The 25,753-nt window shown below is 36.3% G+C and overlaps 1 protein-coding gene across 5 annotated transcripts in view; it reads right to left on the bottom strand.

The window, feature by feature from the left end:
- pkdcca (protein kinase domain containing, cytoplasmic a) overlaps window positions 1–24,667 on the bottom strand; it is a 30,444-nt gene extending 5,777 nt beyond the window's left edge. For 2 of the 5 annotated variants that reach the window (XR_009273941.1, XM_058796002.1), the window contains exons 1-5: window positions 23,251–24,618; window positions 14,564–14,686; window positions 9,139–9,413; window positions 8,967–9,046; window positions 5,077–5,184 (exon numbers count right to left, since the gene is read on the bottom strand). Coding sequence is in view for 4 of the 5 variants with exons in the window: in XM_058796002.1 (XP_058651985.1) it covers window positions 5,077–5,184; window positions 8,967–9,046; window positions 9,139–9,413; window positions 14,564–14,686; window positions 23,251–23,958 (1,294 nt within the window). In the remaining variant the exon portion in view is untranslated. Of the gene's footprint in view, window positions 1–5,076; window positions 5,185–8,966; window positions 9,047–9,138; window positions 9,414–14,563; window positions 14,687–23,250 lie in introns of all 5 variants that reach the window. The other 3 variants (XM_058796004.1, XM_058796003.1, XM_058796005.1) reach the window with 3 other exon arrangements.
- Window positions 24,668–25,753: the final 1,086 nt, after the last annotated feature.

The raw sequence follows: 25,753 nt of genomic DNA, 5'->3' as shown, positions 1-25,753 counted from the left end.
TACAAGATGTGATTCACATTAACACAACATTGTGTTTGTAATACAGAATGTATGACATTACATTACTGAAAAGGGGCAGCTGTTCTCTCTCAGATGAACGAAAGAATATATGTTGCAGCCCGTATGAATTCAACAGCTGCGAGCAGCTCGATTTGATGAAAACGGGCGAGTAGGAACAATCTGAAAAGTGTGTGTGGAAGGGGCACATTATACAGCAAAACAAATATTCATAACAGGACATGCCGTTCGCACTTAACTGATTTGCTGACAGGCAGACTTTGGTAAGAAGTCACTAAACACGGTTACATTTCTGAGAACTGAACCAAAACTGAACTGACTTGAGCGAAATAATGACACTATTGTCTTTTACAGCAGAATCTGAATTTGATTTTCCATAATTGATTCTGCTGTGAAACTGCTTTGACACAGACTGTATTGTATAAAGCACTACAGAAATAAAAGCAACTTGATTTTTGCTAATATCATTTAAAGGAGACCTATTATGCCCCTTTATACAAGATGTAATATAAGTCTCAGCTGTCCCCAGAATGTGTCTGTGAAGTTCCAGCTCAAAATACCCCACAGACAATTTATTATATCATTCTGAAAATGTCTATTTTGAGTGAAAGCAGAATCACGCTGTTTCCGTGCATGTCTCTTTGCAATGCAAATCAGCTGCTGCTCCCCGCCCCCTTTTCCAGAATATCGCTGTGCCTTTACTGCTCTTACCCCATATACTCTGCTAAAAAACATCTGTTTGGTTTTGATTATCACGTCTATCGCGCTGAAATTATGCATCTCAAACCATATTAGTTTAAACTTCTGATATGCGGTTTTCTGAGCGCACACATCTGAAGCATGCACACAGGTTTAGGTTTACATCACACACGAGTTACAAAAACAGTCGGTATGTCTGTGAAGGTAAACAGCTGGGAAAGAAATTGCATGTTTATATTAGATATGTGTGGCAGCAGCGTAATATACAGTAAATAAATCAATAAATCCACTGCTTTCTTGTCTCCGAAGCTGGGACTCTAAACAGTGTTCTGCGTTCATCTGTGCCAAAGACAGAACCGTTAGCATGTTTTGCTCGAACTTTTGCCATGGCGTTAGAACTGTTGTCGCTTGCGAAAACATAATCGTAGCGCTGTGGGTGGAAACATGCAGATTAAGGGGTGGTAATATAATAATTAAATCCCCTTTCAAAATCTGAGCGGCTCGTTTTTTCACAAGCTTGCAGAGAAAGTTCTTTTTCCATGTTTTCTGGGTTGGTAGATGCACCGGGGACCTGATTATAGCCCTTAAACTTGGAAAAAGTCAGATTTTCATGATATTCACCTTTAAGCAGTCAGCGTGGTCTGCATTATTGTGTTTAAAGTGACTTCACTTGTCTTTAAAATATATGAACGCAGCCCTTCGCTAGCACATCGTGACAAGACCCAGCAAGCAAACCTGCATCGCATACTCATCACCAAACTGAGTTGTTGACAGTACTTTGTGTGACGTTCCTCTTTTCATGCTAACGCACCATTAATATGATTGTTATAGACCGTTGAAGGACGGCTTTGATTACATGCCAACCGCCGGTCAACCGCGCTGAAATACAGCCAGTCCGCGTTTTCACAATCCATATGCGGCTCTTTTACAGTGTGCAGTTTGGAAGTGGAATGGCGATGGATACATTGTCATGGACCGCATGCCTTTGGCAAAAATGCTGACAATGTGGTCATGTATTCGTACGCTTTTGCGAAAAACGATCCCAGGGTAGTTCACTTTGTGGACAGGATATATCAATTGGAGAGCTGTCAATATGGCATTACTGCATTGCTGGTTCTGGAAAGCATCTCAAATGGTTTGTAGAGTTTTTCTTGGTTTTTACGCTCTGCGAGAAGGAGGTTACGTAAACTCAAGACCTCATTCACAGGACTATGACAATGGGTCTGATAAAAAGAGAACAGCCTTTAAAAGACACAAGTTAACTGTGCACTACAAATGTCTCGACTACTAGGCTATAAATGTCGGAATCTTTGAGTCTCTGAATTTTCCCTCTCTGGCTCTTCAGGGATATGGCTGGATGGGCTTTACTGACGTGATTCACTATTTCTCTTCGGCTCTGAATGAAGGTCACTGGGCAAGCTGCCCTCGATGAGGTCTTTCAGATGAGTGAGCGTGGTGGGCTCGAGGAGAGCAAGGGCCGCACGTGGCAACTAAATGGAGCTAGAAGCCAGTAAATGAGAGCAACCATTAGACTTTTTATTGCCCTAATTATTGCTTTATGGAGCTCTTGCTTTCTTTGAATGTTCCTGTAAGACGCAGGAGAAATGAGAGAAGATGAAGTAGTGGGCCAGAGGCATGCTGGGCTTTTAATGTGTGTTGGGCAGGAGTGAATTCCGCAGGGAAGCCCCATCTGTATCCAGACAACACCAAGCGCTGCACATAAGTGTCCGTTCAATATACTGCACACTGGACTAGACAAGAGATTATGAAGGCCTGTTCACATGCAGTGTGAGAAAATGCATGAATATTAGAGGTCAACCAATGTGAGTTATTTAATGGCTGATGCCAAAACCAATAACTAGAGAGAAGAATGTCTGATATAATGCCAAAATATATCAATTAAATTTAATCATGGCAAAAAAGATGTGTACAAATCCGTACAAATAGTTTTTACCGTCCGTTTGAATACATGCCATTAACTAACTGCATGATATGCACATCAACTTGACATAGTCACCACTGATAAGCTACTCCTAAATATAATGTAGAAACCTTAATTTTCTGTAAAGCTGCTTAAAAATGATTTGTATCGTGAAAAGTGCTATACAAATAAACTTGAATTGAATTGAATTTAATGTTTTTTTTGTTTTGTTTTTTGTTTTTTTAACGTCTCTAATGCTCACCAAGACTGTATTTATTTGATCTAATACAGTAAAAACAGTGATAATGTGAAATATTATTACCATTTATAATAATTAGTTTCCTTTTTTTTTTTTTTTTTTTACTATTTTTACTGCAGTCTTTAGTGTCACAAAAACATTTCTTAATTTATTTTAATTTTATCATTTTATTTATTTTTTTATTTTTTTGGAGACCATGATACACTTTCTTGTTTCAGTATTATTTTATAAATAGAAAGTTAAAAAGAACATAATTTATTTGAAACAGAAATGTTGTGTAACATATACATATTGTATTTACCGTCATATCAATTTAGTGCATCTTTGTTAAAAATATATGAATTTATTTATTTTTTTAAATCAAACAGACTTTTGAATGTTACTTATGAGTGTAACATTCTATAACATAATAGTTATAATAATAGTGTATAATTATTTTTACTTAAAACTGAGCACATCTAAATAGCCAAATATCATAATATACTGCATTAAATGTTTCAATTTATTGTTTTATTTATCTGACTGTAAAACACATTGGGTCAACTTCTCTTGTTTTTAAATATGCGCTATAAATAAGGGTGGTTTTGTATTGTGTTGTATTGTGAATTTCAGCACAATTTTTATTGTAACATCGCTATTAGTTATTTGCATTTTTTTTTTTTCCATTACAGAACTATTAATACCAAGTTTGATACTGAACGCTAACCATTCTCATAAAATAGTACTGAATGGCTTTTCATTAATGAAAAAAAATTGAACAAAGAAATGTTGGAATTACAGCATTTTTCAAACTTGGTATGAAGCAGGATTTTTCTTAATGCAGTACAATACTCTTTTAAATGGAATTTCTAGACTATAGAAGGCAAAGACAGGGAGCCAATGAGAGAGGAAAGAGTTAAATAGCTCTGGAGAAGATGGCCCTCACTTGCTTAAAGCTCTCATCAGTCAACAAGTTTGTCTGCTATAGACTGCCAATGAAGCATAGAGAAGAGCAGGAGAGATGGCAAAGAAAGAAAAACAGAATAGGGACAAGATGGTAAAAACAGGGGTGGAGCGAGTGGGAGAGAGGCTGAGGTGTTTCTCAGTGCTGAGATGGCTGTTTTGTCCATCAGGCCTATGAGCAGCCCCTCTGCTCACCAGTTATATAAACTCTAATCTTTTAAGTCTCCTCTCATTTGTCCTTACATGCACACACAAAATCCCCCTCTCTCTCCACGCTGACTGAACAACTGTTTAATACCGGGGAGATTTGAGGAAACCCATTCAATGCCAATATTCTGCTGCCGTCTAGTCATTTCAGAATGATTGTACTGTATTTACGAGATGAGCAGATGAACACCACCACAATTACAAGTGGGAAACAGAGGGTTTTCTGAAAATGTACCAAACTTTTTTTTTTTTGCTTATAAAAAATAAATTTGCCAATGAAGTAAGAAACATTAACTTGTTTTCATTTTGAATTAAGTTTCTTACCCCATTTAAGACACTTTTTCTCATTTAAAGTAAAACCTTTTATATATATATATATATATATATATATATATATATATATATATAGAAAAAGATCTAAATGTAATTGTTCTCCTCAAGTAAATTATACCAAATATTTGTACTGGACAACAATAACTGAGTAAAATAAAAAAATAAATAAAAAACTTTTGTAGCATATTCAAGTTTTCAAAAAAACCTTTTTGCTGACTTTTCATGTAAATTTACAGCTCTTTGTAAGAAACACACAACAGGCCAATCCAAATAACTCTCACAGATAGTATTTTTAGTGGATTTTGGTGCTACTACATGATGCTTAGAAAAAAAAAGAAAAAAGAAAATCAATCATGTTAAAACAAAAAAAGTAATTTTACAAATGAAATGAAAATTGCTCAGTATTAACTGAAATCTATTAATTATACAGTAAACATTTCTCTCAACTCTGTCTGCAATTTTGAATTAAAAAATGTGTTCAGGGTTCTTGCTTAATGCATTCTGGGTTTGCTTAATCTGTGAAGAACACATGTGATGCTGCCAAGTTAGTTATCTTAAAAGGCAGCATAATTTTCCTGCCGACCAGAGTAGAACTGTGTATGAGACTGTCTTTCTGAATGAGCATCTGAGCTGTCATTAAGTGTGTTCATGTAATGTCAAAGGTCAAGGTATATTGCTATCTGTCCAGGTAACTCACCTGTTTTGTGTGTCTGTGTGTTATTCTTGAGGTAATGTCCATTCCTGTAGATATCCAGCACTGTTTCGAGGTGAACCAGAGTTTCGTCTGTGCCCCATATCAGCTCCCCTGAAACACATTCATACAGCGTAAACAACTAATAGCGGTTTACATTTTGTCATTAAGAAAACATGCCTACATAGTGATGCTGAAGTGGGCGTTTCGTGACTCTGGGAGAGAAAGATAGGATCGAGGCTGGGCCACCCACGCTACCCGCGGCTTCACGGACTATTATGTCCCAGAAAAACAGATTTCAAACGCTATCTGACATGCCTTTATACTGATGAATATGACGATAGAGCGCAGGAGGAAAGGAATTAAGGGCAGAGACAAAGGCATCTGGGAGGGAATGTTGGGAGAAATGTTGGGATGTGAAGAGGAGGAACGTTTGCAGTGGATGTTTGAGCAAACAAAAAAAAGCATTGCTTGACGCTTACTTTTTTTCCAAGCAGCACATGAAAGTTGAAAAATGGGATGAAATTAAAATGCATCAATTAATATGTGTTATTCCTTAATAACAGATATTAAAGGAGACATTTCCATGCAAACAAAGTACACTGGTTTTTAAATATTTATGCTTCAACTGTCTTTAATAATTATGTAAATAGTTATAGATCTACTTTAAAATACATAAACACTAGAGAGAGAGAGAGAATAATACGTTTTAAGTAATGTGCTTAGTCTTTCTTTTTACAGTTTGCATGGAATTAAATAGCAGATACAGTTTATTGTGTAACAAAAATACTAATAATAACTGGGGGATCTTAACGCATGCATAATGCAGGACTAATTATAAGCAAGCCCAAAATACTGTCAAATTGATCAGAATTAATTAACTGTAAAAAAATTGTTCGGCACAAATGTGCAGCTTTTAAGATTGTTTTGATAAAACAAAAGGAAGTAGGATAAATAGTTTTAAATTAATTCGATATAGAACACCAGAAATTATTGCTGCTCTCAGTGAGGACTTAAAGAATCAAAATTGGAGCGAGGTTTATGTAAGTAAAGATCCTAATAGTGCTTATGATGCTTTTTTGTCCTTATTAATCGAAAAATACGGTAAACATTGTTTGTTTAAAAGGACTGTAAAGAAGCAAAAAAATGCATTATACAGGAAATTTATAGCAACTAGAACTATACAAGCAGAAAATAAATATAAGATATCTAAAAATAAATGAAGTATTATAAGATTTAGTAAAAAGGACTATTATAATAAGTTATTAGACAAGCATAAGAATAACATACAAACAACATGGAAATTACTTAATAGTATAATTAAAAAGAATACTGGAAAAGTAGATTACCCAAATTATTTTGTTAATGATGATAAATTAAGTATAAATAAAATGAATGCCATTGCATTTTGTAAACATTGGGAGCAATTTAGCAAAAGTGATCATGGAGCAGAGAACTGGGGATAGGATAGATGAAATGAATATTTCCAGTAATGATTATTCAATGTTTATAAGGGGAGTTGACGAAAAGGAAATACTTGACATCGTTAACAACTGTAAGAATAAATATTCCACTGATTGTAATGATATTGACATGTCGTTAATAAAAAAATATTATAGAACATATAGTAAAACCATTTACACACATTTGTAATCAGTCCTTTTTAACAGGGATATTTCCAAGTAATATGAAAACAGCTAAAGTTATTCCTATTTTTAAAAATAGAGATTGGCACTGTTTTTCCAACTACAGACCAATTTCTCTTCTTTCCCAGTTCTCTAAAATTTTAGAGAAAATATTTGTGCGCAGGCTTGATAATTTTATAGATAAACACAAATTATTGAGTGATCATCAGTATGGTTTTAGAGCAAACAGGTCGACCTCAATGGCTGTGATGGAACTGGTAGAAGAGATTTCTTCTTCAATGGATAATAATGAATATACTGTGGGGGTGTTCCTAGACTTAAAAAAAGCTTTTGACACTATTGATTATGGATTATTAATGATGAAACTGGAGAGATATGGTATAAGAGGAAAAGGTTTTGCTTGGATAAAAAGTTACCTTGATATCAATTTGTACAAGTAAATAATGTTAAATCAGATTTAATGAAAGTTACTTGTGGTGTTCCGCAAGGTTCTGTGCTAGGCCTTAAGTTGTTTGTCCTGTATATAAATGATATTTGTAAAGTGACTAAAGTATTAAAAATGGTTCTGTTTGCTGATGATACAAATTTATATTGTTCCAGGAAAAATGTGGAACAGCTTCTGAATACAGTGGAAATCAAACTGATGGTTTTAAAAAAATGGTTTGATGATAACAGACTTTCGCTGAATTTAAGTAAAACAAAGTTTATAATATTTAGTAATGGAACAAAATAACAATAAAGTGAAATTAATGATTAACAATGAGGAAATAGAACGAGTGTATGAAAACAAATTTTTGGGTCTTATACTTGATCATAAATTATGTTGGAAATCACATATAAATCATGTAAAAACAAACTAAATTTACATTTGTAGATTTAGTTGATTTATATACATCACAGTTAATGTACAAAGTTTATAATAATTCCAAATTGTATTCAGAGGCTGTTCAAAATAAGAGAAAGTCAGTATAATCTTTTGTACATGTACATGTTTAAAAACAGTAAGGGCAAGAACTAATGTAAAAAGTAGGTGTTTATCTGTCAAAGGGGTAAATCTATGGAATAAATGTGATAAGGAATTAAAAGTATGTAATTCACTTTGCAAATTTAAGAAAATGTATAAACATAGGGTGATAAATAATTATATGACTCGGTATCAATAAATTGTGAATGGATTGTTAAAATATTGAAGTAATAGCTGGAATGTGTATTTTTGTTATTTACGTTTGGAATTATGTATTTACATTTTGGGAAATGTTTTTGTAATATTGTTTATTTTGTATTATTTAACTTAGTGAAAAGTGTCGCCAATTCAGTTAAACATGTACAAAGGGTAGGCATAATAAGCAAGGCTTCAGCCTACACCTTTTTCGGTAACTATGCTTTTTTTTGTTTTTTTTATGAGAAGTTTATTTTGTGAGGATTATAAATAAAAAAAAATTAAAAAATTAAATGTTTGTTATATATCATTCAAGATATTTAAGACTTTTTAATGATGTTAAATTTGATAAAACTGGAATTTTTATTATTACATATATATATATATATATATATATATATATGGTCTCTTAACTAGCTGCTTATTAGCATGCATATTACTACAATATTAGCCATTTATTAGTAGTAATTAAGCACATATTAATGCCTTATTCTGCATGGCCTTATTCTACATCTCTAATCCTACCAATACCTAAACTTAACAACTACCTTACTAACTGTTAATAAGCAGCAAATTGGAAATTTATAGAGGAAAAGTCATAGTTAATAGTGAATAAGTGTTCCCTATTCTAAAGTGTTACCATATATATATATATATATATATATTTATTTATTTTATATATTTTTTTTTTTTACTTTTTAATGACCTGCAGGGACTTTACTACTACATATATATTATGAATACTTATATATTATATACTTATAAATACATTTTACAGTTCACACAAATGTATTTTTAGTTTAAATGCAAATTAAAGGCTAGCACTGTCGAGCCCTGAAGATAAACGAGCTTCAGGTGGTACTGTATGCGGGTTTGCATGGCTTCTAGCTTGTCCAAGTTAGTCATTTATGGTCATTAGTTGGTCCAAGCTGGCTTAGATGGCTGATCAGTTGAACTACCATCTGCTGGATCTAATTTTTACTGTTAGGACTGATAGACCACCTTAGACCAGTTACTAAAGCCAGCTTAAGCTGATATGACCCAGTTTTTCCAGCAGAGATAAGAGCAGATCTAAATGAAATCACACTCACCTGTAGAGTTGACGATTTTGTCCAGGAGGGGTCTCAGTGCTGAGGGGGCACTGTGAGGTAACAAGTAGGTGAAGAAAAATCTGGAAAAATGTAGAAAAAAAATATATATATATTTCAACATCTCACAAATAAAGCACAAGTTGGCACAGTTTTCAGGTTAATGAACGCACACCTGTAAGCATTGTAGAGGTTTCTCTTTTCGTTGATACCCTCGCAATGGCCCTTGTAGCAGGGGAGGGTGAAGTTGCGGGCAGGGAACTCCATGAGACAGTCTGAAGGAGAAGATGGGGAGCAAGGCGTCTCCTCAATACTGGCATCGTCCAGGTCGGTCACTTTCAACACTCCCCCGACCAGGACGAACTGCCGCGGCCTGAAGTCCAGCAGGGTGACGGACCCAAGCGGGGAATGGGCCAAATAATGCAGCAGCCTCATCAGACTCAGACAGATCTGCAGAGACATGCAATAATGTCAATATGGAAAGCAATCTATTGTTTTTATATTATGGAATATATTATGCAGAGTTTATAATAACCCTAACCCACACATGACATGCAAGGAAAAAAACACGGCCACAATTTAATTAAAATGAGGCAACAAATTAGTACAATGTGGCCACTATTTAAATACAAGTACAGAAGTTGTGCGGAAAAAAAATTATTATTTTTACTTGTTATGTAAATGGATCTGTATAAAAAGTCAAATATTACAATTATTGCAGATATCGATAAGCCAATAATTATTTTCATGTTATGCACAATAAGGACAATGAAAATGTTCTATATTATTATATCTAAATAAATATAAAATTGAGCATTAAAATCTAAAAGCATTTTAAAATTCTAAAAGTAAATTTAGGCTTCACAACATTATAATATACAGTATAAAAAAATGTATATTAATTTTAAGATTTGCTAAAGATTACAGTCCATTTATCAATGTTATTGAATTATTAATGTAAATTCTAAGTGACTGTTAGATGATAGGAAATGCAACCTAAATTTAAAAAATCAAAAATAAATCATAAATAAAGTATTGACCAAAACTGATAAATGGAAAAATCTTTAAAATAAGTTAACATGGGAAATTCATTAATACTGTACCTTCTGCAATCACTGCCCGAAGTAACGGTCATACGTTACTTTTTACCTTACATTTTACTGTTATTACAAGTTTATTGCATATAAAATATTAACATATGCTTTCATAAACTGCTAAATTTGCTGCTTATTAGAAGTTAGTAAGGTAGTTGTTAAGTTTAGGTATTGGGTCAAATTAGGGATGTAGAATATGATCATGCAGAATATGTGCTTCAAAAAGTACTAATAAACAGCCAATATGTTAATAATAGGCATGCTAATAAGAATTGGTCCCTACATTAAAGTGTTACCACATTTTTCATTTCAGATGAACAAAGAAAATGTTGCATCTAGAGTTGTGGTGCTGTGTAACAAAAACAGAAACAGGGTTTCCATCAACTGAATGTAAGCCACTGCATTGGACGCTAATAAACTGGTGCTGTTTTTTGAGAACTGTACCTAGTGGGGACATTTTACCCACCTCTAACTGGTTCCTGGTTTGAGAACACCAGGTTTACCCTGTCAAAATGGGCAAACCTGCGACTGCCTTCAGGGACTTGAAGCACCCCCTTGCATGACCCATGCAGCCACTTGAGTGTGCGAGGCCCGTTGTGCAGTGCATGTCTGCGAGCCCACAAGTGTGTTCCTTGAGGATTAGCCCTCTTATTGTGTGTTAGGGGACGAGGACCGAGGCTGAAGCTCTGGCAGCTGGTGACACCTCACATTCAAGCGACACCTACATCTACCACGTTCTTAAGGGCAGAGTTCAGAGGATTAGACGGCTGCGGGGAAAGAAGAGGAGGACGGAGACGAAAGAGGAGTGAACGCAACCGAAAGAAGGAGAGGAGAACATAAAAGAGAAGCAAACAGAGACGAGATGAGGGGGTGGAGGAGACACTGCCCATGCCTTTCACAACAGACAAAAGCTGCTTTTAATACACTCCGGATTAGCAACTACTGGGAAAGGTCAGCCCCCTCATACTGTGTGACTGCGTGCGGGTTGCCGTCTTGCTTAACGTGGGGCAGATTTGGTAAAACCATTGAGAAAGCCATTGTAAGGGAGGCGAGGCCGTCTAAAATACCCCAACAGATTTGGTTTCCTCAAAAATGCGGCAAGCATTTTTTACCATCGGTACACCAATGCAAGCGTGTGAACGTTTGCTTGTTTGTCACATATTTGCTTGAGCTGGTGTGTGAACGGGTGTGTCGTCGCTCCCAGGCCCGTGTTGTGTAGAGGGCTTAAAAGCCTTCGTCAGCATGCAGAGGAAATGACTTTGGACCTAAATGAGCTGTTTGGAAGTCAACGGATTCGACGGTCTCCCCAGAGTCTATTAGTGCCTCATACGCAATTCAAATGTTGCTAAAGCATTGCTGGGGTGTTTCTGCTTTGTTCCACATGCATACAGAGAAAAAGAGCCCAGCAGCGCACTGGGAGTATGTCTGTAGAGGACAGTCTTAAAGAGACAGGACGCATTAGCATTTATAAACACATGGAATGAATGCAACTACTTGGTTTTGCTCAGACAGGCAGCAAATCAGATTTGGGGGTGGATCTGTCTCAAATCCGTTGTTTGGAGTCTGAACAGCAAAGAAATGGAGGAAATCTCAAAATTTGCAAATTAGATTTTTGATATTTGGAAATGCTTCAGTCTGAAATGTCACTTTGGAATTCAAAAGCTTTTAATTTGGGATGCAACACTTATGTACACAATGTGCCGTAGTGTTTACACATTTTTGCTCTCCCGTACCCATATAGCAAACTGTGTCACATTCAATAAATAGTAAACAGGGAATGAGTGAATTAGTGAGTGATTTCGGATACAGCACATAATTGACTGTCTAAAATGCATTAATGTCTCTCATATTGATGTTGCAGAGGCAAGAGAAGAGGAAAAATTTCCAGTTTCTCATTTTCCACACTGACAAATGAGAACTTATTATAGGCTCATTCGTCATTATTAGAAAGTCTCTTGGTATTGTGTTCACATCTACATCTTTAATATGACCTCCAGTGTAGACATTATGGATACTGAATACATTATTTAAAGGGATAGTTCACCCAAAAATGAAAATTACAGTCAGTTCTATAATTCATAAAAATTGTGTGCAGTGTGAAAATTCTCATATAGTGTCAAAAAACTGCACTTTTTTTTTTTTCAAAAGATTGACTGAAATAAATCAGAACTATACCTGATGGAACAATTCATACACACACACACACACATCTAGTAGGCTACTTTCTCACAGTTGTGTAAATTATATAAAGGAATTCATAAAATGTCTAAAAATAGAAAGACTAGAAAGGAGAAGGCCAGGCAATCAAAACCATGAGAAAATCAACAGCAGGGAAAGAAAGACACTTGTCTTATTCTCATTAAAAGGGTTTCATTGTTCAAGACTGGAAATTCATTCAGTATGACTGAAATATCACTCTGAAATATGAGCCTAATAAATATATTTAGCAGAATACTATGGTAGCTATGAGTTATGGAAATGAAAAGGCTGCCACAGACTGGAATTGGTAATGCTGAAAGTCTATTGAAACTAAAAGCAGAGTGATGAATTATTCTGCTGAACTGAACAGCGCTGTGTTGACATGTAGACGAGTGTGCTGCGTTCCCTATCAAAGCATGAATGTTTACTGAGTGCCTTCGCTTTTGTGCGGCGAGTGAGTTGATCTGTGTTTGTGAATCAGTGTTTGAGTGTGTGACAGGCCAGTAAAATACACTTCTAGGGACAGCTTTAGCTTTAGTCTCTGTTGGCTTGTAATCACATAATCTGAACATATTAATTCTATATACATACATTTAAATTACTAACACATTACACATCTCTCATTTAAAGCCCATGTTGAGAGATTATCATATGTCTTTTTTAATATACATTCATGTCAACAGCTGTCTGTTATCAGAGAAAGGGCTCATTGGGACTTCATTCAATTTCATCCTCGGCACACAGGAAGTCATAGCAAATCATTATGGGAGGCTGCCACAGCGATAGCGATCAGACGGGTCTATCAGGCAAGCTCAGAGAGAGCAGAGCGTGGGTCGTCCCACACAGCCAGCTCTCCAGAAGAGCTGCATCAGACAGGCTTTACTCTGTGTGCTCTACCAGCATGGACCCTTTTTTTGTAAGTGCTTCATTATAGAGAAACACTGCTGAAGGAATTATTAGGGGCAGAGAGAGGAGGATATGTCACATTTATTACCCACATGAGCACTGGGTAGGTGGCAAAAGCATGAACCGCTGTCCCATGGCTTCACGGAAAACATAGTTAGAGGTTGGCTGACTGGGTTGAAGTCATTAAAAATGTTTATATAGTGCATTATGAAATGGTAGTAATTTTATGAAATGAATGTAATTTGGTTCCTCTGTTTATTTGTGGTAAATGAGCTGTATCTTCAGGCCTCTCCCAATCCATTCATCTTTCTCAAATAATATATAATAAGTGGGGTCCAAATGTAATTTTTACCCGCCACAAATTATATTATCAGCATAATGTCCATGAAACGTAGAAAAATCTTTTTTTTTTTTCAAAATTCTAAAACATTCTATTTATTTCTAAATAAATAAATAAAATAAATAAATAAGATTTTCAATGTGGCTTCAGACATTGGGGCCCCACTGTATATTTTACAATGTCATAAATAAACTTTAATTCACTATAACCTTTAATTCTTTTAATAACTTGAATAAAAAAAGTTGTTGTTTTTTTTTCTTAAAAATTCAAAAACTCTAAATTAAAACTTTTGAAACTTTCTACTTATTTCTGAGTTTAAATCAACCAAGTATGGTTGTATGAAAGTATGGTTTCAGACTTTTGGGCCACTTTGTATATAATTATTTACAATGTCATAAATAATCTCAAATTCTCAATAAGCTTTAATTCATTTAATAAGTTGAATGTAGAAAAAAAAAAGTTAAATTGAAAAAATATTATCAAGGTGTTTTGTTTACTTTTTTACTCCAAAATTTCTTAAAAGTTCTGTTTATTTCTAGGTTTAAATAAATTAATAAATAAATACATAAATACATTAATAAATAAATAAATAACCAATCAATCAATCAATCAATCAGATGTTCATTAGGATACAAACTTTTGGGCATTATTGTATACAATATTTTACAAAGTCATGAAGAATCTTTAACTGACAATAACATGTATTTTCTTTTATTACATTGCATAAGAAATTTGAATTAGAAACAAATTAACATGAATGTATTTGTTTACATTTTTCAAAATTCTAAAACTTTCTATTTATTTCTAGGTTTAAATAAATAATCCGATTTTTAATATGGTTTCAGACTTCTAGGCCCCACTGTAAATCATATTTTACAATATCATGAATAATCTTTAATTGACAACAACCTTTAATTCCTTCATTACAGTAATGTTAGAAAAATCACGGACTCAATTTGTTCGCAGTTGTTCATGTTGATAAGGCTAATTGAAGCCCCGTGTTCCTCCCTGGAGCTCCAGACAGGCACGAGATGGAATGTGTGATATGAGCAGTGACTCACCCTGAACCTCTCCTCCCAGGGCGTCTGCAGCAGCTGGATCATCTCCAGAGGGCTGCCCAGCTCCGTGATGGCCGTCACCGTGTCCTTTATATCGTTGTTATCCTGGTAGCAGTAGCCGTACAGCTGCAGGACAGAGCGCAGACACGAGAGCATCCGTCAGATAACAGCATTGTGTTGACACGCACTGTTTTGACCCCGGATTCGACTGGAGAAGCCAAGCTGACTAAAACCTTTCACGAGACAAAATACTAGAATTGAAAATGTTCAGTAAATCAAAGCAAATAAATGGGATTGTCGCAGGCGTTATGGGAGCGGACAGACAGACGTACTGCAGCTTGTAATCAGGAAACGTTGCGATGGCATGTGCTTGTTTGTTTTGTGGGGGAGGTCTATATGTTACGGCCGCTGCTATCAGGCTGTTTCCTTGGGCCTGCCATGACGGGCTCTTAGCGGTGCAGAATTTGGCTCTTTGCTTACAGAAACATTTTCCTAAGCTAATTCAAGCCAAAGAAGCTAGTTAAAATGAAACAGCATGAAATTTCATCTAAAAAGAAAACAACCTATGGCTGTGCAACCGGCTGTACCGCGAGAGCCATCACCAGCATCAAAGGAGAAACACCGGCCAGTAATGTCGGGAGGTCGGATGGAGAAACGGCCCATTATATTTCTGCACAGCCAAATGGGTGCTTCGGTTGTGTGAGTTAACAAGTTAGCTTCCATGTTCATCAGTGTCATAATTATAACCTTCAAAATCTGCGTCGGTATGTGCAAACATCTACTCCTTAATTTAGTCACATCATTCACACTTGCTAACAATGCATAACACCTCCGACTGATACACTGGCAATGCTAAAATTGTCCGATGATGACACACTTGATGTTATGTTGCCTAGCGAAGCCCATGTACACTGGGCCTTATTCAAGAAACACCAACAGCAGGAATTTCTGTTGTTTCTAAAAACATTCATATCTTAAGTGCTGCATTCATTTCAATACGATAATTTATAAACGTATTTATGAATGATTTACACACACAGCAAAAAACATTTTAATTGAGTTATATATTGAAAATAAAATAAAATAATGAATTAATTAGAATTGAGAAAGATTTTACACCACTGCATTTTTTTTTTCTTTTCTGTAGTATAAACTGAATTTTAATAGATTAACACTTAAAACAAGTAACAAAATGCCATCATGCCAAATTGAGTATTATATAAGTATTATATAATAATATAATCTAACAAAGTTAAGTTTTTGCTTAGGAAAAAAAAATCCAACTGGGTTAAAATTGATCCGAATTCTATTCTATGAATTTTTAAATAAATTTTTAGCAAAAACTGAATTTTGATAGATTATTATTTAGAACAAGTATCAAAATGCCAACATACCAAATATATCAAAATATACCAATATACCAAAAATTCAGAATCTTAAAATCAGAACATTTAAGGATGTTTTTTTTTTTTTTTTGAAAATTACTTTTACATTTTTTTTTTTTTTAGTGCTAATATTATTGTAGTGCTGATATTATAGTGCTAATATTATGTAATGCTGATATTATTTTTGCATGTTTAATTAATATGGGCACCTCAGTCGAAGCTATAGATGTCTGTTGGTGGCACACACACAAAAAAAAACTAGAAAATAACTATTGGAACCTGGTTCTGCTGTCTCTTTAACCATTTCGTCCTGGCAGCAGATTTAAATAGTGATCAGCAGAAGCTGCCGTACGCTCAAATTCAGAAATGGTTTTGGCTTGTAGTGAGCAACGTATAAATCAGCAATGTGATTTCTGACAGCTCCCGCGATACAATCTTATTTGGTTATCTCCATCAATGTCAACTTTAGGACAACAACTCTGGATCTTTATAATTGTCCCTGTGGGAGGATCTTGAACAAGTTTAGCCTCTGATATGAAGCAGGAACCGGACCAATCTGATCTAAGATCTGTGTGCACAGCAAGCCTTTCCGAGAAAGCAAAGGCCCTATCTGAGATTAAATGCACTCTAATGACTATTATCAGCATGATTCATCTAAAATGTGAGCGACTGTGTGTGTTTGTGCTGCAGACTCCACGGCTGCTTGCTGGGAATAAAACAGATCTGCACATGGAGGAACGCTGTTGTCTGTCTAGCCACACGGTGCCGTTTTGACTGACGCAAGCTCAAAGGTCAACTCCTCTGTCCGCTTCATTTACAACGAAGACTTTGTATCTGTCCAGAACTGCTTTGTACCAGATGCTAATGTCACCAAGGGCACCAGAAAGTTTTTGGTCTGAAAGTTTTCATCCAGCTGCACTGACTGCATTCCAGATCTGTTTCATTTTTGTGCATGCAAGCAATACAAAAGAGATGGGTGAAGTTAGTATTTATTTGTTTGTTTTGCAGTCTGCGAGCGGGATCATTAAGGGAGGAGTGAAGGATAGTGGCCAACAGACTGTGTCCTATAGTCTGATATGATTTCCCCCTTTTTTTTGCCACATACTGTAGTGTTCCTTAAAGTACTGTGGTATATCAATATGGTCACCATTCAGTACTATGGTTTATATCATATTACCATCATGCCATCTGATACGATGACTTTAGCATGGTACCGCCACAGTACGTTTTTATAGAGGTGTCTGAAGTGCAGCGATTGAAGCAGTGAGCTACAATAGTTTGTGTGTTGATATCACTGAATAAAAACACTGTAATGCAACATGGCTTACTTCTTTTATAAAACAACAGCAATGGCAATATAATAAAAGATACCAATTCAATAAAAAATACATTTGTTAATAATCAGAAAAAAATATCTGTGGTAAGTTCATTATAACTGTAGGCTGTTTAAAAGTATATCACTAATAACTTATGATCACAGGTGTGTATTTATTGGCATTTTACAACAACATCCAATCTGAATTTAGTAAGTTTTAAGTTTTATAAAAAAAAATTAAAAACTAATTCTGCTACACTTTTATTCTAATCATTATCTAAATAATTTTCCAAAACAAATTTAAAACACAAAATTAATAATAATAATCTTTTAGGAATTTTAAATAATGAATTTTGGTTAAAAAAAAAGAAATCTTCTCTTTAAAAAAAAAAAACAGTACTCTTTTAATACATGTATATAAAATATTAAAGTCATGATGAAACAGAAATAACGAGTCTAGTGACACATCTTTTCTTCCGTAATTGTGATGCACATCCAAGTAAAATGGATCATCGAAAAATAAGAAAAATGTGGAGTAAAGACTTGATTCTATCTTTCGTTTGTTGATTGGATGAAGGCAGATCTAAATGTGTAAGTAAGCTGTAAAGTTTAAGTGGACTAAATGTCCAGCATACGTCACCAGAGAATCTGTTGTGTCACTGAAAGATTGAGTTATTATATTTTGATTAAGAGATTAAAAAATGAAACATGCACAATATGTACATATTAAGATTAACAACATGGGTAACACTTTATTTTAAGGTCCAATTCTCACTATTAACTAGTTGCTTATTAGCATGCATATTACTAGCATATTGGCTGTTTATTAGTGCTTACTAGGCAAACATTAGTTCCTTATTCTGCATGACCATATTCTAGATCCCTAATACCTAAACTTAACAACTACCTTGCTAACTATTAATAAGCAGCAAATTGGGAGTTTATTGAGGGAAAACTCTTAGTTAATAGTAAATATGTGTTCCCTATTCTGAAGTGTTAGCTATTCTATATTTCACGCTAACTTTAACTAGCATCTTCATCAGCTCTTGCTCTTCAAAAATTCTCCTCACTGGTGCCACGTGTGCTGACATACAGATGCTCAATAGCCTTCACAAAAGCATTTCTGTTAGATGCCATTAATATACTAAAACACATTCACTCGCAACCCCACCGCGATCGTTTAATGAGGACACCCTGGCAACAAATCAAAATGGCCACAGAGACGGCCATGTTTGCCCAGAGATGAAATAGTGGTGGGCAGTGAAAGCCAACGTCTACGGTCAGTGAGGACAGGACTGTCCACAGGAACAAGAGCTGCTCAGTAACAGGGTCTTGACACTGACCGGACGGCCCGTGTGCTGAGTTATAGCTGGGATCAGACTAAAATGTGTGCAAAGACAAAAAAGTGAATAAAAGTGAGTTCAGAGAATGAGCTTTACCACCTTGTTTTAATCAGAGTTTCTGAAGGAATGCCGCTGGAAAAAGTTCTGAGTCATTTTCCCTTGCCTCTAAAATTGATCAGTGAACATTAAACAGATTTGAGACTTATTAAGGCCCTAACAGAGAAATGCAAAATTGTTAAATCTTGCTGCCAAAGTGTTCAAAGGCTTCAGAAGTTTTCACTCAAGTGCCTGGTTCTGCGCCTGGTGTGTGCTTCACGTGACTCAGCAGTTGTTAATACTGATGAGTTTGGCATCTTTCAAGGTAGAAATGACTAACACCTCTAATCTAAATTCCAACAAACTAACACTATGACAGAAGCGCAATGAAATTTATTCATCTTGAACTGTTTACACGATTTATTTATTTTCTGAATCCTCAATCTGTGAATCTGCCCTTTGAAAGTCACATGGATCTTTTTATTAAAACGATTGCACAATGGAAAGAGACAAGCTGATTTCCTCATCAACCTGTTCCTGCTAGTAAAATAAACAGAGAGCAGAGCGATGTAGAATGCGTTCAGAGTTCTTCCAGCAGAATTCATCCCCATCTTCCACTCATTTCCTCCCACAATCCTCCCGTTCTTTTAACACAGTCTTTAACAATCCCAACCTCAGAAATTCCACAAACACACAATGAGATAAAGATGTCCAACCAATCATGTTATTTTTTGCTCAATAGAACAAGTTCAAATCAGGATCCCAGTTGCCTTCTCCTTCCTGACAAACTAAGAGGTTAAAGTATTAACCCGTGTTTAATTGCGTCTAGCACTAAAACTCTCCGTCTCACTCCCATCTTAAAAATGACCCTGGGGGCCTCTGTGTTTAGGACACCCAGCTTTCACATTCACATGTTACACACTCACATTAGCAGGTTACTGATTACCCTGCAGTGTGTGTGTGTGTGTATTTTGGGACTCGACTAAGAATCTGAAGAGTTAACAGAATGACATGCTAATGTAAACATAATCCCAGTGCAAGACCACCCTAATCAGGCCCCCAAGCTGTGTTGCAGATTACCCAACGCACCATTTCAAATGCCTTTCCATATACAAACACTCGAGAGAACTTTCACACATAAAATTTACATTTTGGCATCACTTCTATTCTTTCATGTTGTTCCAACCTATATTATTACTTTTACATCCACGAAACAGAAAATTAAATGTTAGACAGAATATCTGAGCTGCTTTTTTTAATCGCAAAAGGAAAGTAGATGGTAATTTTTACTGTCATGCTCTAGAAAAGCATTATAAAATTAGTCCATATGACTCTATGACTGACAGCGCTTGGCAGTGCCAAGCCCAAGGTACACTTCAGTTTTGATGTAAAAGCTTAAAAAGTCATATGCGCACTAGAAGGTTTCATCAGTGTCCAGCGTCTGCGCTGTTTCTCTCCAGAAGTTATGACTGATAAACATGTCTTTGTACTCGTTTAAAATAGAGTTGAAAGTATCTTTTAAGCCTCTCACACAAAACGCGTGTCTATTGTTGTTGCGTCTCCAGTAGTTTGTTGTTTTTGCTCAGTCTCATTCATTTGTTTTTCGACTGTAAAACAACGGGCTTCAGCAGTGTTGCCACCTTGTGGACAAACAAAACAGTGCAAATATATGTATATATACATATATATATATATATATATATATATATATATATATATATATATACTCTCCCTGTCCACACAGTCCAGAACCACCACCACCAATCAGGACTGTTTATATAACAGGTGTTGCCCTCGCTTGTAAGAGGAAGACGGGATCTGCTTGACAGACATGTTAGTTGAAGACTTCAGAATCTGCCCCGGAAAGCCGAGTAGAGACGGCACTGCAGTGTGACCTCCCTCCTTTAGGCCAACGGCAGGCAGACCTGTGTAGATCCTTTCTGTGTGCACTCTGGGTGAACCCGGCCTGGTGCTAATCAGCCCGCCGTATCATATCTTCTCACCTCTGACCTCACAACTTATAAAATAAGAGCCATTTATTTTTGTCTGATGTGGCGGCTGCCAAAGCAAATGAAAAGCAACACTTCTGGGCCTGATTGGTTAGGTGCAAGGGTGTGAAGAACCAAGCAAGATGCCGACTACATGGGTTGTTTATTAATACTTACATGTGAGGAATATCTGTGTATGTGTTTCATCATTATAGGTTTATAGAGAGAGGTATTATGGGAGTAATGTTGCTGATTTATTAAAGTTTTAAAAACTCGGGCCTGATCGCAACCAACCGCCTGCTCTGAAGCTCATAGCGGTGATATATTTAAAGTGAGACGTGGCACTTGACTACAGAATGAGGCACACATTAGAGCTGACGCCCATATTCAAGTCAACAATTACACATATTGATATTTGTAAAAGACTTGAAATGTAATGGGAAAAAAATCTATCTGAGCTTGTTCAATAACAACTAAAGTTTTTAAAACATGTCAACTGGCTCTTTGAACAATGCCACTGTTATGGATGACTAAATCAGGCGTTATTATATATAATTATAAATAGATTATGAATAAATATAAGAACTTTACACTGGAAAATGCTTAGCATTTACACCAAAATAATTTTGTTTATACTTTATAGGTTTATGCTTTCTTTGACAAATAAGAAAAAAAGCTTAAAAATAAAAAAAAGCTTAATAAATACGCTTTGTAATTAAGTCTAAATATTAAATATTTTCCATATTCGTATAGTGTGTTTCAAGTCAAGCAAAAGGTGTAGGCTTACAATAAAAATAACAAAACCTAACTGTGGCCGCATTTAATTTGGTTTCATGCAATACTTAAAAAATACATAAATATTATGTTATTTCCTAATGCATATATATATATATATATATACATATAACACGAATGTTGAGTCAAACCAAGAATGTCTGCTTGTGAATTTATTCTGTTTTATGTTTAAATTTTTAGATACTAAACAATTATAAATTTGTGGCAGCTGTGTATGATCTCTTCAGAGAATTATGTCTTTGTGTAAGTGGTGAGATATAACGATGATGATGTTCTTTTGCCCATAAACGTTGTCTTTTGTGTGAGTTCATTAACTGGGGTCTTGCACCGTTGGTCCCCTGCTGTGAGCACACAGAATGAAATCAGGTCGGTGGCCCCAATCTACATACAGCTTCTGATAAAGCCTTCAATAACAGGACCTCAACGGTTACAGCTTTTGAAATTAAATAAACCATGCCTCTGTGGCCATATTAAATTGTGGGGGATGTGTTCCACTGTAGGCCAAATACATACCACACTCATGAGATAGTTTTGTTGATTTATCTGGGATATTATGCATAATGTGCACAACTAAATTCTAACATTCACTGTCTATGGATTCTGCAGTGGTTGGAGTGAAAATGCATGTTCATTAAAAGGTGAAATTTACCTTTTGGAATTGTTCAGGGGCATTTTTACCCAATTTGTTTAGGGGCATTTTTTCCATGTAAACTTAATCTGATTGATTTATGAAACAAAATCCACTTCATATTAGCTGCACCGTGTCTGTAGAAGCACTAAACCCAACTAGAAAGGCCTACAAAATAATTTTCTTAAGGTTAAATTCAGATAACAGATTAAATTCATTAATTTAATTTAATTCATTTTCAAAATTCATTCGGTTTTTAAGTAAGTCTGTAAATATAATTTTATTTATTTTTCTTTGGACATAGCCTGGTTCATTTCTGAGGCTGGCGGAGCTGCAGGACTGTCTGAAGACAGAGGCAGAAGATAAACGAAGGCTGTTAATTTCAGAGTCTCGTTCGCTTATGTTTACAAGAGCTGATTACGACTTCAACAACTACACAACCGGTCATGTCAAATAAATGACACAAAAGGCAAAGCAGAGCCGTTCCTGAGCGCCCTAAAATTGGGGACTAAATAAGCGGACAACGAGCCAATACCCATTTTTAGTCATTGTCGATTGAATGATAGGCTAATTACTAAAGCACACACACCTCGAACTAGTGTTGATTTTGATACTCTGGGCGTAAATATTCACACTTGAGATTCACACACCGTAATTAAACACGCGAGTTTAGCCTAGAAATGCCTGTTGGGTTACTTGCGTTATAGTCTTTGGATATTGCTTTAGAATTGCTTTAATGAGCCCATTAATTGATAAAATTATAATGTGCCCGCGAGTGTTCATGCTACACATATTACGCTATACAGTAATAACAGTGCAAGCAGTTCAACCTAATTCCACAGGCTATTTCATAAATGTTGTTTATATTAATGTTACTCATGTAAATACACACTGTAAAAAAATAAAAATAATAATAATACACTAAAATGTAAAAATTGTTTTGTCCTTTAAGTAGTATAATCTAATTAATGAGTTCATGGGCTATAACACCGATTACTGGTGTAGAAATGTTTGTAAAATTAATTGAAAATTCGTAAAATTTGGTAGAACTAATAGAAATGATTGTGACTGTTTGAATAGATGGAAACTGCGTTCTAATGATGAAAACGTTTCAAAGTGCGCACACTAATATAAAGTGTGGTTATAAATTAGCTAATGTGATATAATTTTGCTTTATTAAAATAAAGTCAATTTTATTACCTTGAGAATATTAGGGTGCTGCAGTCTCTCCATCAGCGTCATTTCCTTGACAATTTTGAAGGATGCGAGTTTGTAGCAGTCTGTAGACGACCCATATTTCTTCACACAATTCTCCATATCGTGACCCCCAAAATCCACCGATTTTAATGCGACGGAGAAGCTGCTGTTAAGAGTCGCCTTATACACCGCCTTTGTGTATCCTGAGCCCAGATACTGGACATTGGTCACGTTATCAATACTGCTGCAGCCGAGCACCGGCTCGCGGGTAAACTCCCGGTGTGATTTTGTTGCTATGGATACTGTCGGTTGAGACTGATCGTAATTATTGTTTTTCCCGATCCCTTTGTATGTTTCCCCCTCGCCGCGTTGCTCCAGGTCCATGAGTCGCCTGCGCTCCAGCGGTCCGGTGCCGACCCAGTGCGCCCGTCTCTGCCGGTACCGCAGAACCTCGTCCAGTCTCTCGCGTATTTGCCGCTGGAGCTCCGGGAGTCGCCCGACGGTCGCCGTTTCGACAGGAGGCAGCTCGTCGACGTGAAGCCGGGCAGGAGCGTCCGCGTCGGGCTGCTGCTGCCGGTTCTCGTGGTGGTGGTGGCGATGGACGCGCTCGCCGTGGGGCTCAAATCCCGGTATAAACAATAAATTCATCAGCGTGCCCATGAGGAACGAGAGGCAGAATCCCGCCGCCACCACCATCTTTCTCCGCTTCATTTTGTTGCTTATTATAATCAGCAGAAAATAGATGTGTTCCCCCTTCCAGCCTCCGCCTAGCCGCCTGGCAGCTGTAGGCAGTCTGGCCGCGCCGTAGTGTAGTATTGTGCAGCGCGGAGCGTTCAGGATCGCGAGGGAAGTCTATGATGCTGCGCTCAGAAGGATGTGCCGTATGTTCACGTCTTCATCTTGCAGTTATGATTTAAGATCCACCCCATATAAGGCTGATCATGGTGACACTTGCGTGTGCGCCCAGTTAACGGGGGTCTCGGAGCGCGCACCGGCGCTGTGCCTCGATCAGCGCGACTCGAACCAGACTGACGTCACTTTGATTGGCAGCTGGCTCAGCCCTGCTGCTATGGAAAAGCTGTGGTTCAGACTTTTAAAGGAATAGATCACCCGCGAATAAAAGTTCTGTCATCGTTTACTCGCCCTCAGGTTGATCCAAACCAGCATGGCGCTCGTTCTTCTGAGAAAAGCATAGGTTTCGAAGAATGTCTTTGACAATGAATGGTGATCTACTTGACATAAAGCCTCAAAAGGGAACGCAAACATCACGTGTTAGGTTATTTCAAATCGTGGAAGCCATATTATGTGAGGAGCAGACCAAAATTAAGACCCACTGAAGCTTATGCGGTTCATTGACTGCTTTTGTTATATTTTATGATGATCTGGACATTTTCAGTCCCTATTCGTTGACAATACATGATACAATACAAAAGAGTTACCAACACATTCTTCAAATGTATCCTTTTGTTCGAAGGAAGGAAGTTGCACATGTTTCCAAAAGGAGGACGAGGAAATCTGTTATATATACATAGGCCTATATGTTTTTATATATGGGCTACTATAACACTCCGAGCCCAGTTTACTGATCTGCAACAAAATAACCTTCTCGAGAATAGTATACATTTGTTTATTTGTTAGTTTCATAATTAAGGCCTTCAGGTTTTAACCACCTAATTTTGTGTAATATATGTAAAGCTTTACAGTTAAAACTTCTCGAAGTTGCCCTGTCTGTTTCTTTTAAGTATAGGCCTATACATGACTAAACATCCACACGATACAGTCAGTTGCATGTCTATGTGTTTACCAAATGTTTTAAGCAAGCATTTAATTGTGTTTTTTCACCGCATTAGACTCGGCTCAGTTTGCAAGTCCCTCTGACTTTCGGAAAGAAAAATGTGTATAATTATGTCTCTAGGGTCGGAGAAGTAAAAGTTTAAATGAAAAACAGACACGGGCGGGCAAAGGGGGAGAGAAATGATGGAAACATGGCACTTGTAAGCTTTGTTAAACTCGCGCGAGATAAGGAATTCCATGACTACCAAAATTAAGCCTGTTGTGTTTGCAGACTAGTCTGGAAGTAAATAAACGGCAAAATCAATCAACAACTTCGTAAGGGCACCGAAAGTTCAGCAAAAAACTACAGTCATAAACTACAGAGGTTTCGGATAAGATAAGTCTTTATGATACATTGCAATTATAATTATTATGCAATGATTTTTTTTTTCTTTCCTCGTAGCGAAAGGGTTTGTGAAAACTACTGGCCAGGAATAGCACAGGGCTGAATGCCAGGGACACACACAGCTATCCATCAAGCACGCATTACCATGCTGTTAGCAACTAATTAACAAATACAATCAACCTGGAAACTGGAGCAATAAGAGCAGATCAGCAGGAGCCCCGCTTCAGGGGCGCTTTCAGTGTTGCCATGCGTCCACTTTTATTTATAGCACTAATTAAGCTAATATAATTAAGTGATGTTAGTTTAAATCTAATGTGAAAAACTTGA

Source organism: Onychostoma macrolepis, chromosome 13 (assembly GCF_012432095.1).
Source record: "Onychostoma macrolepis isolate SWU-2019 chromosome 13, ASM1243209v1, whole genome shotgun sequence".
Classification (NCBI taxonomy): domain Eukaryota; kingdom Metazoa; phylum Chordata; class Actinopteri; order Cypriniformes; family Cyprinidae; genus Onychostoma; species Onychostoma macrolepis.
This window is presented reverse-complemented; position numbering and strand designations above follow the sequence as displayed.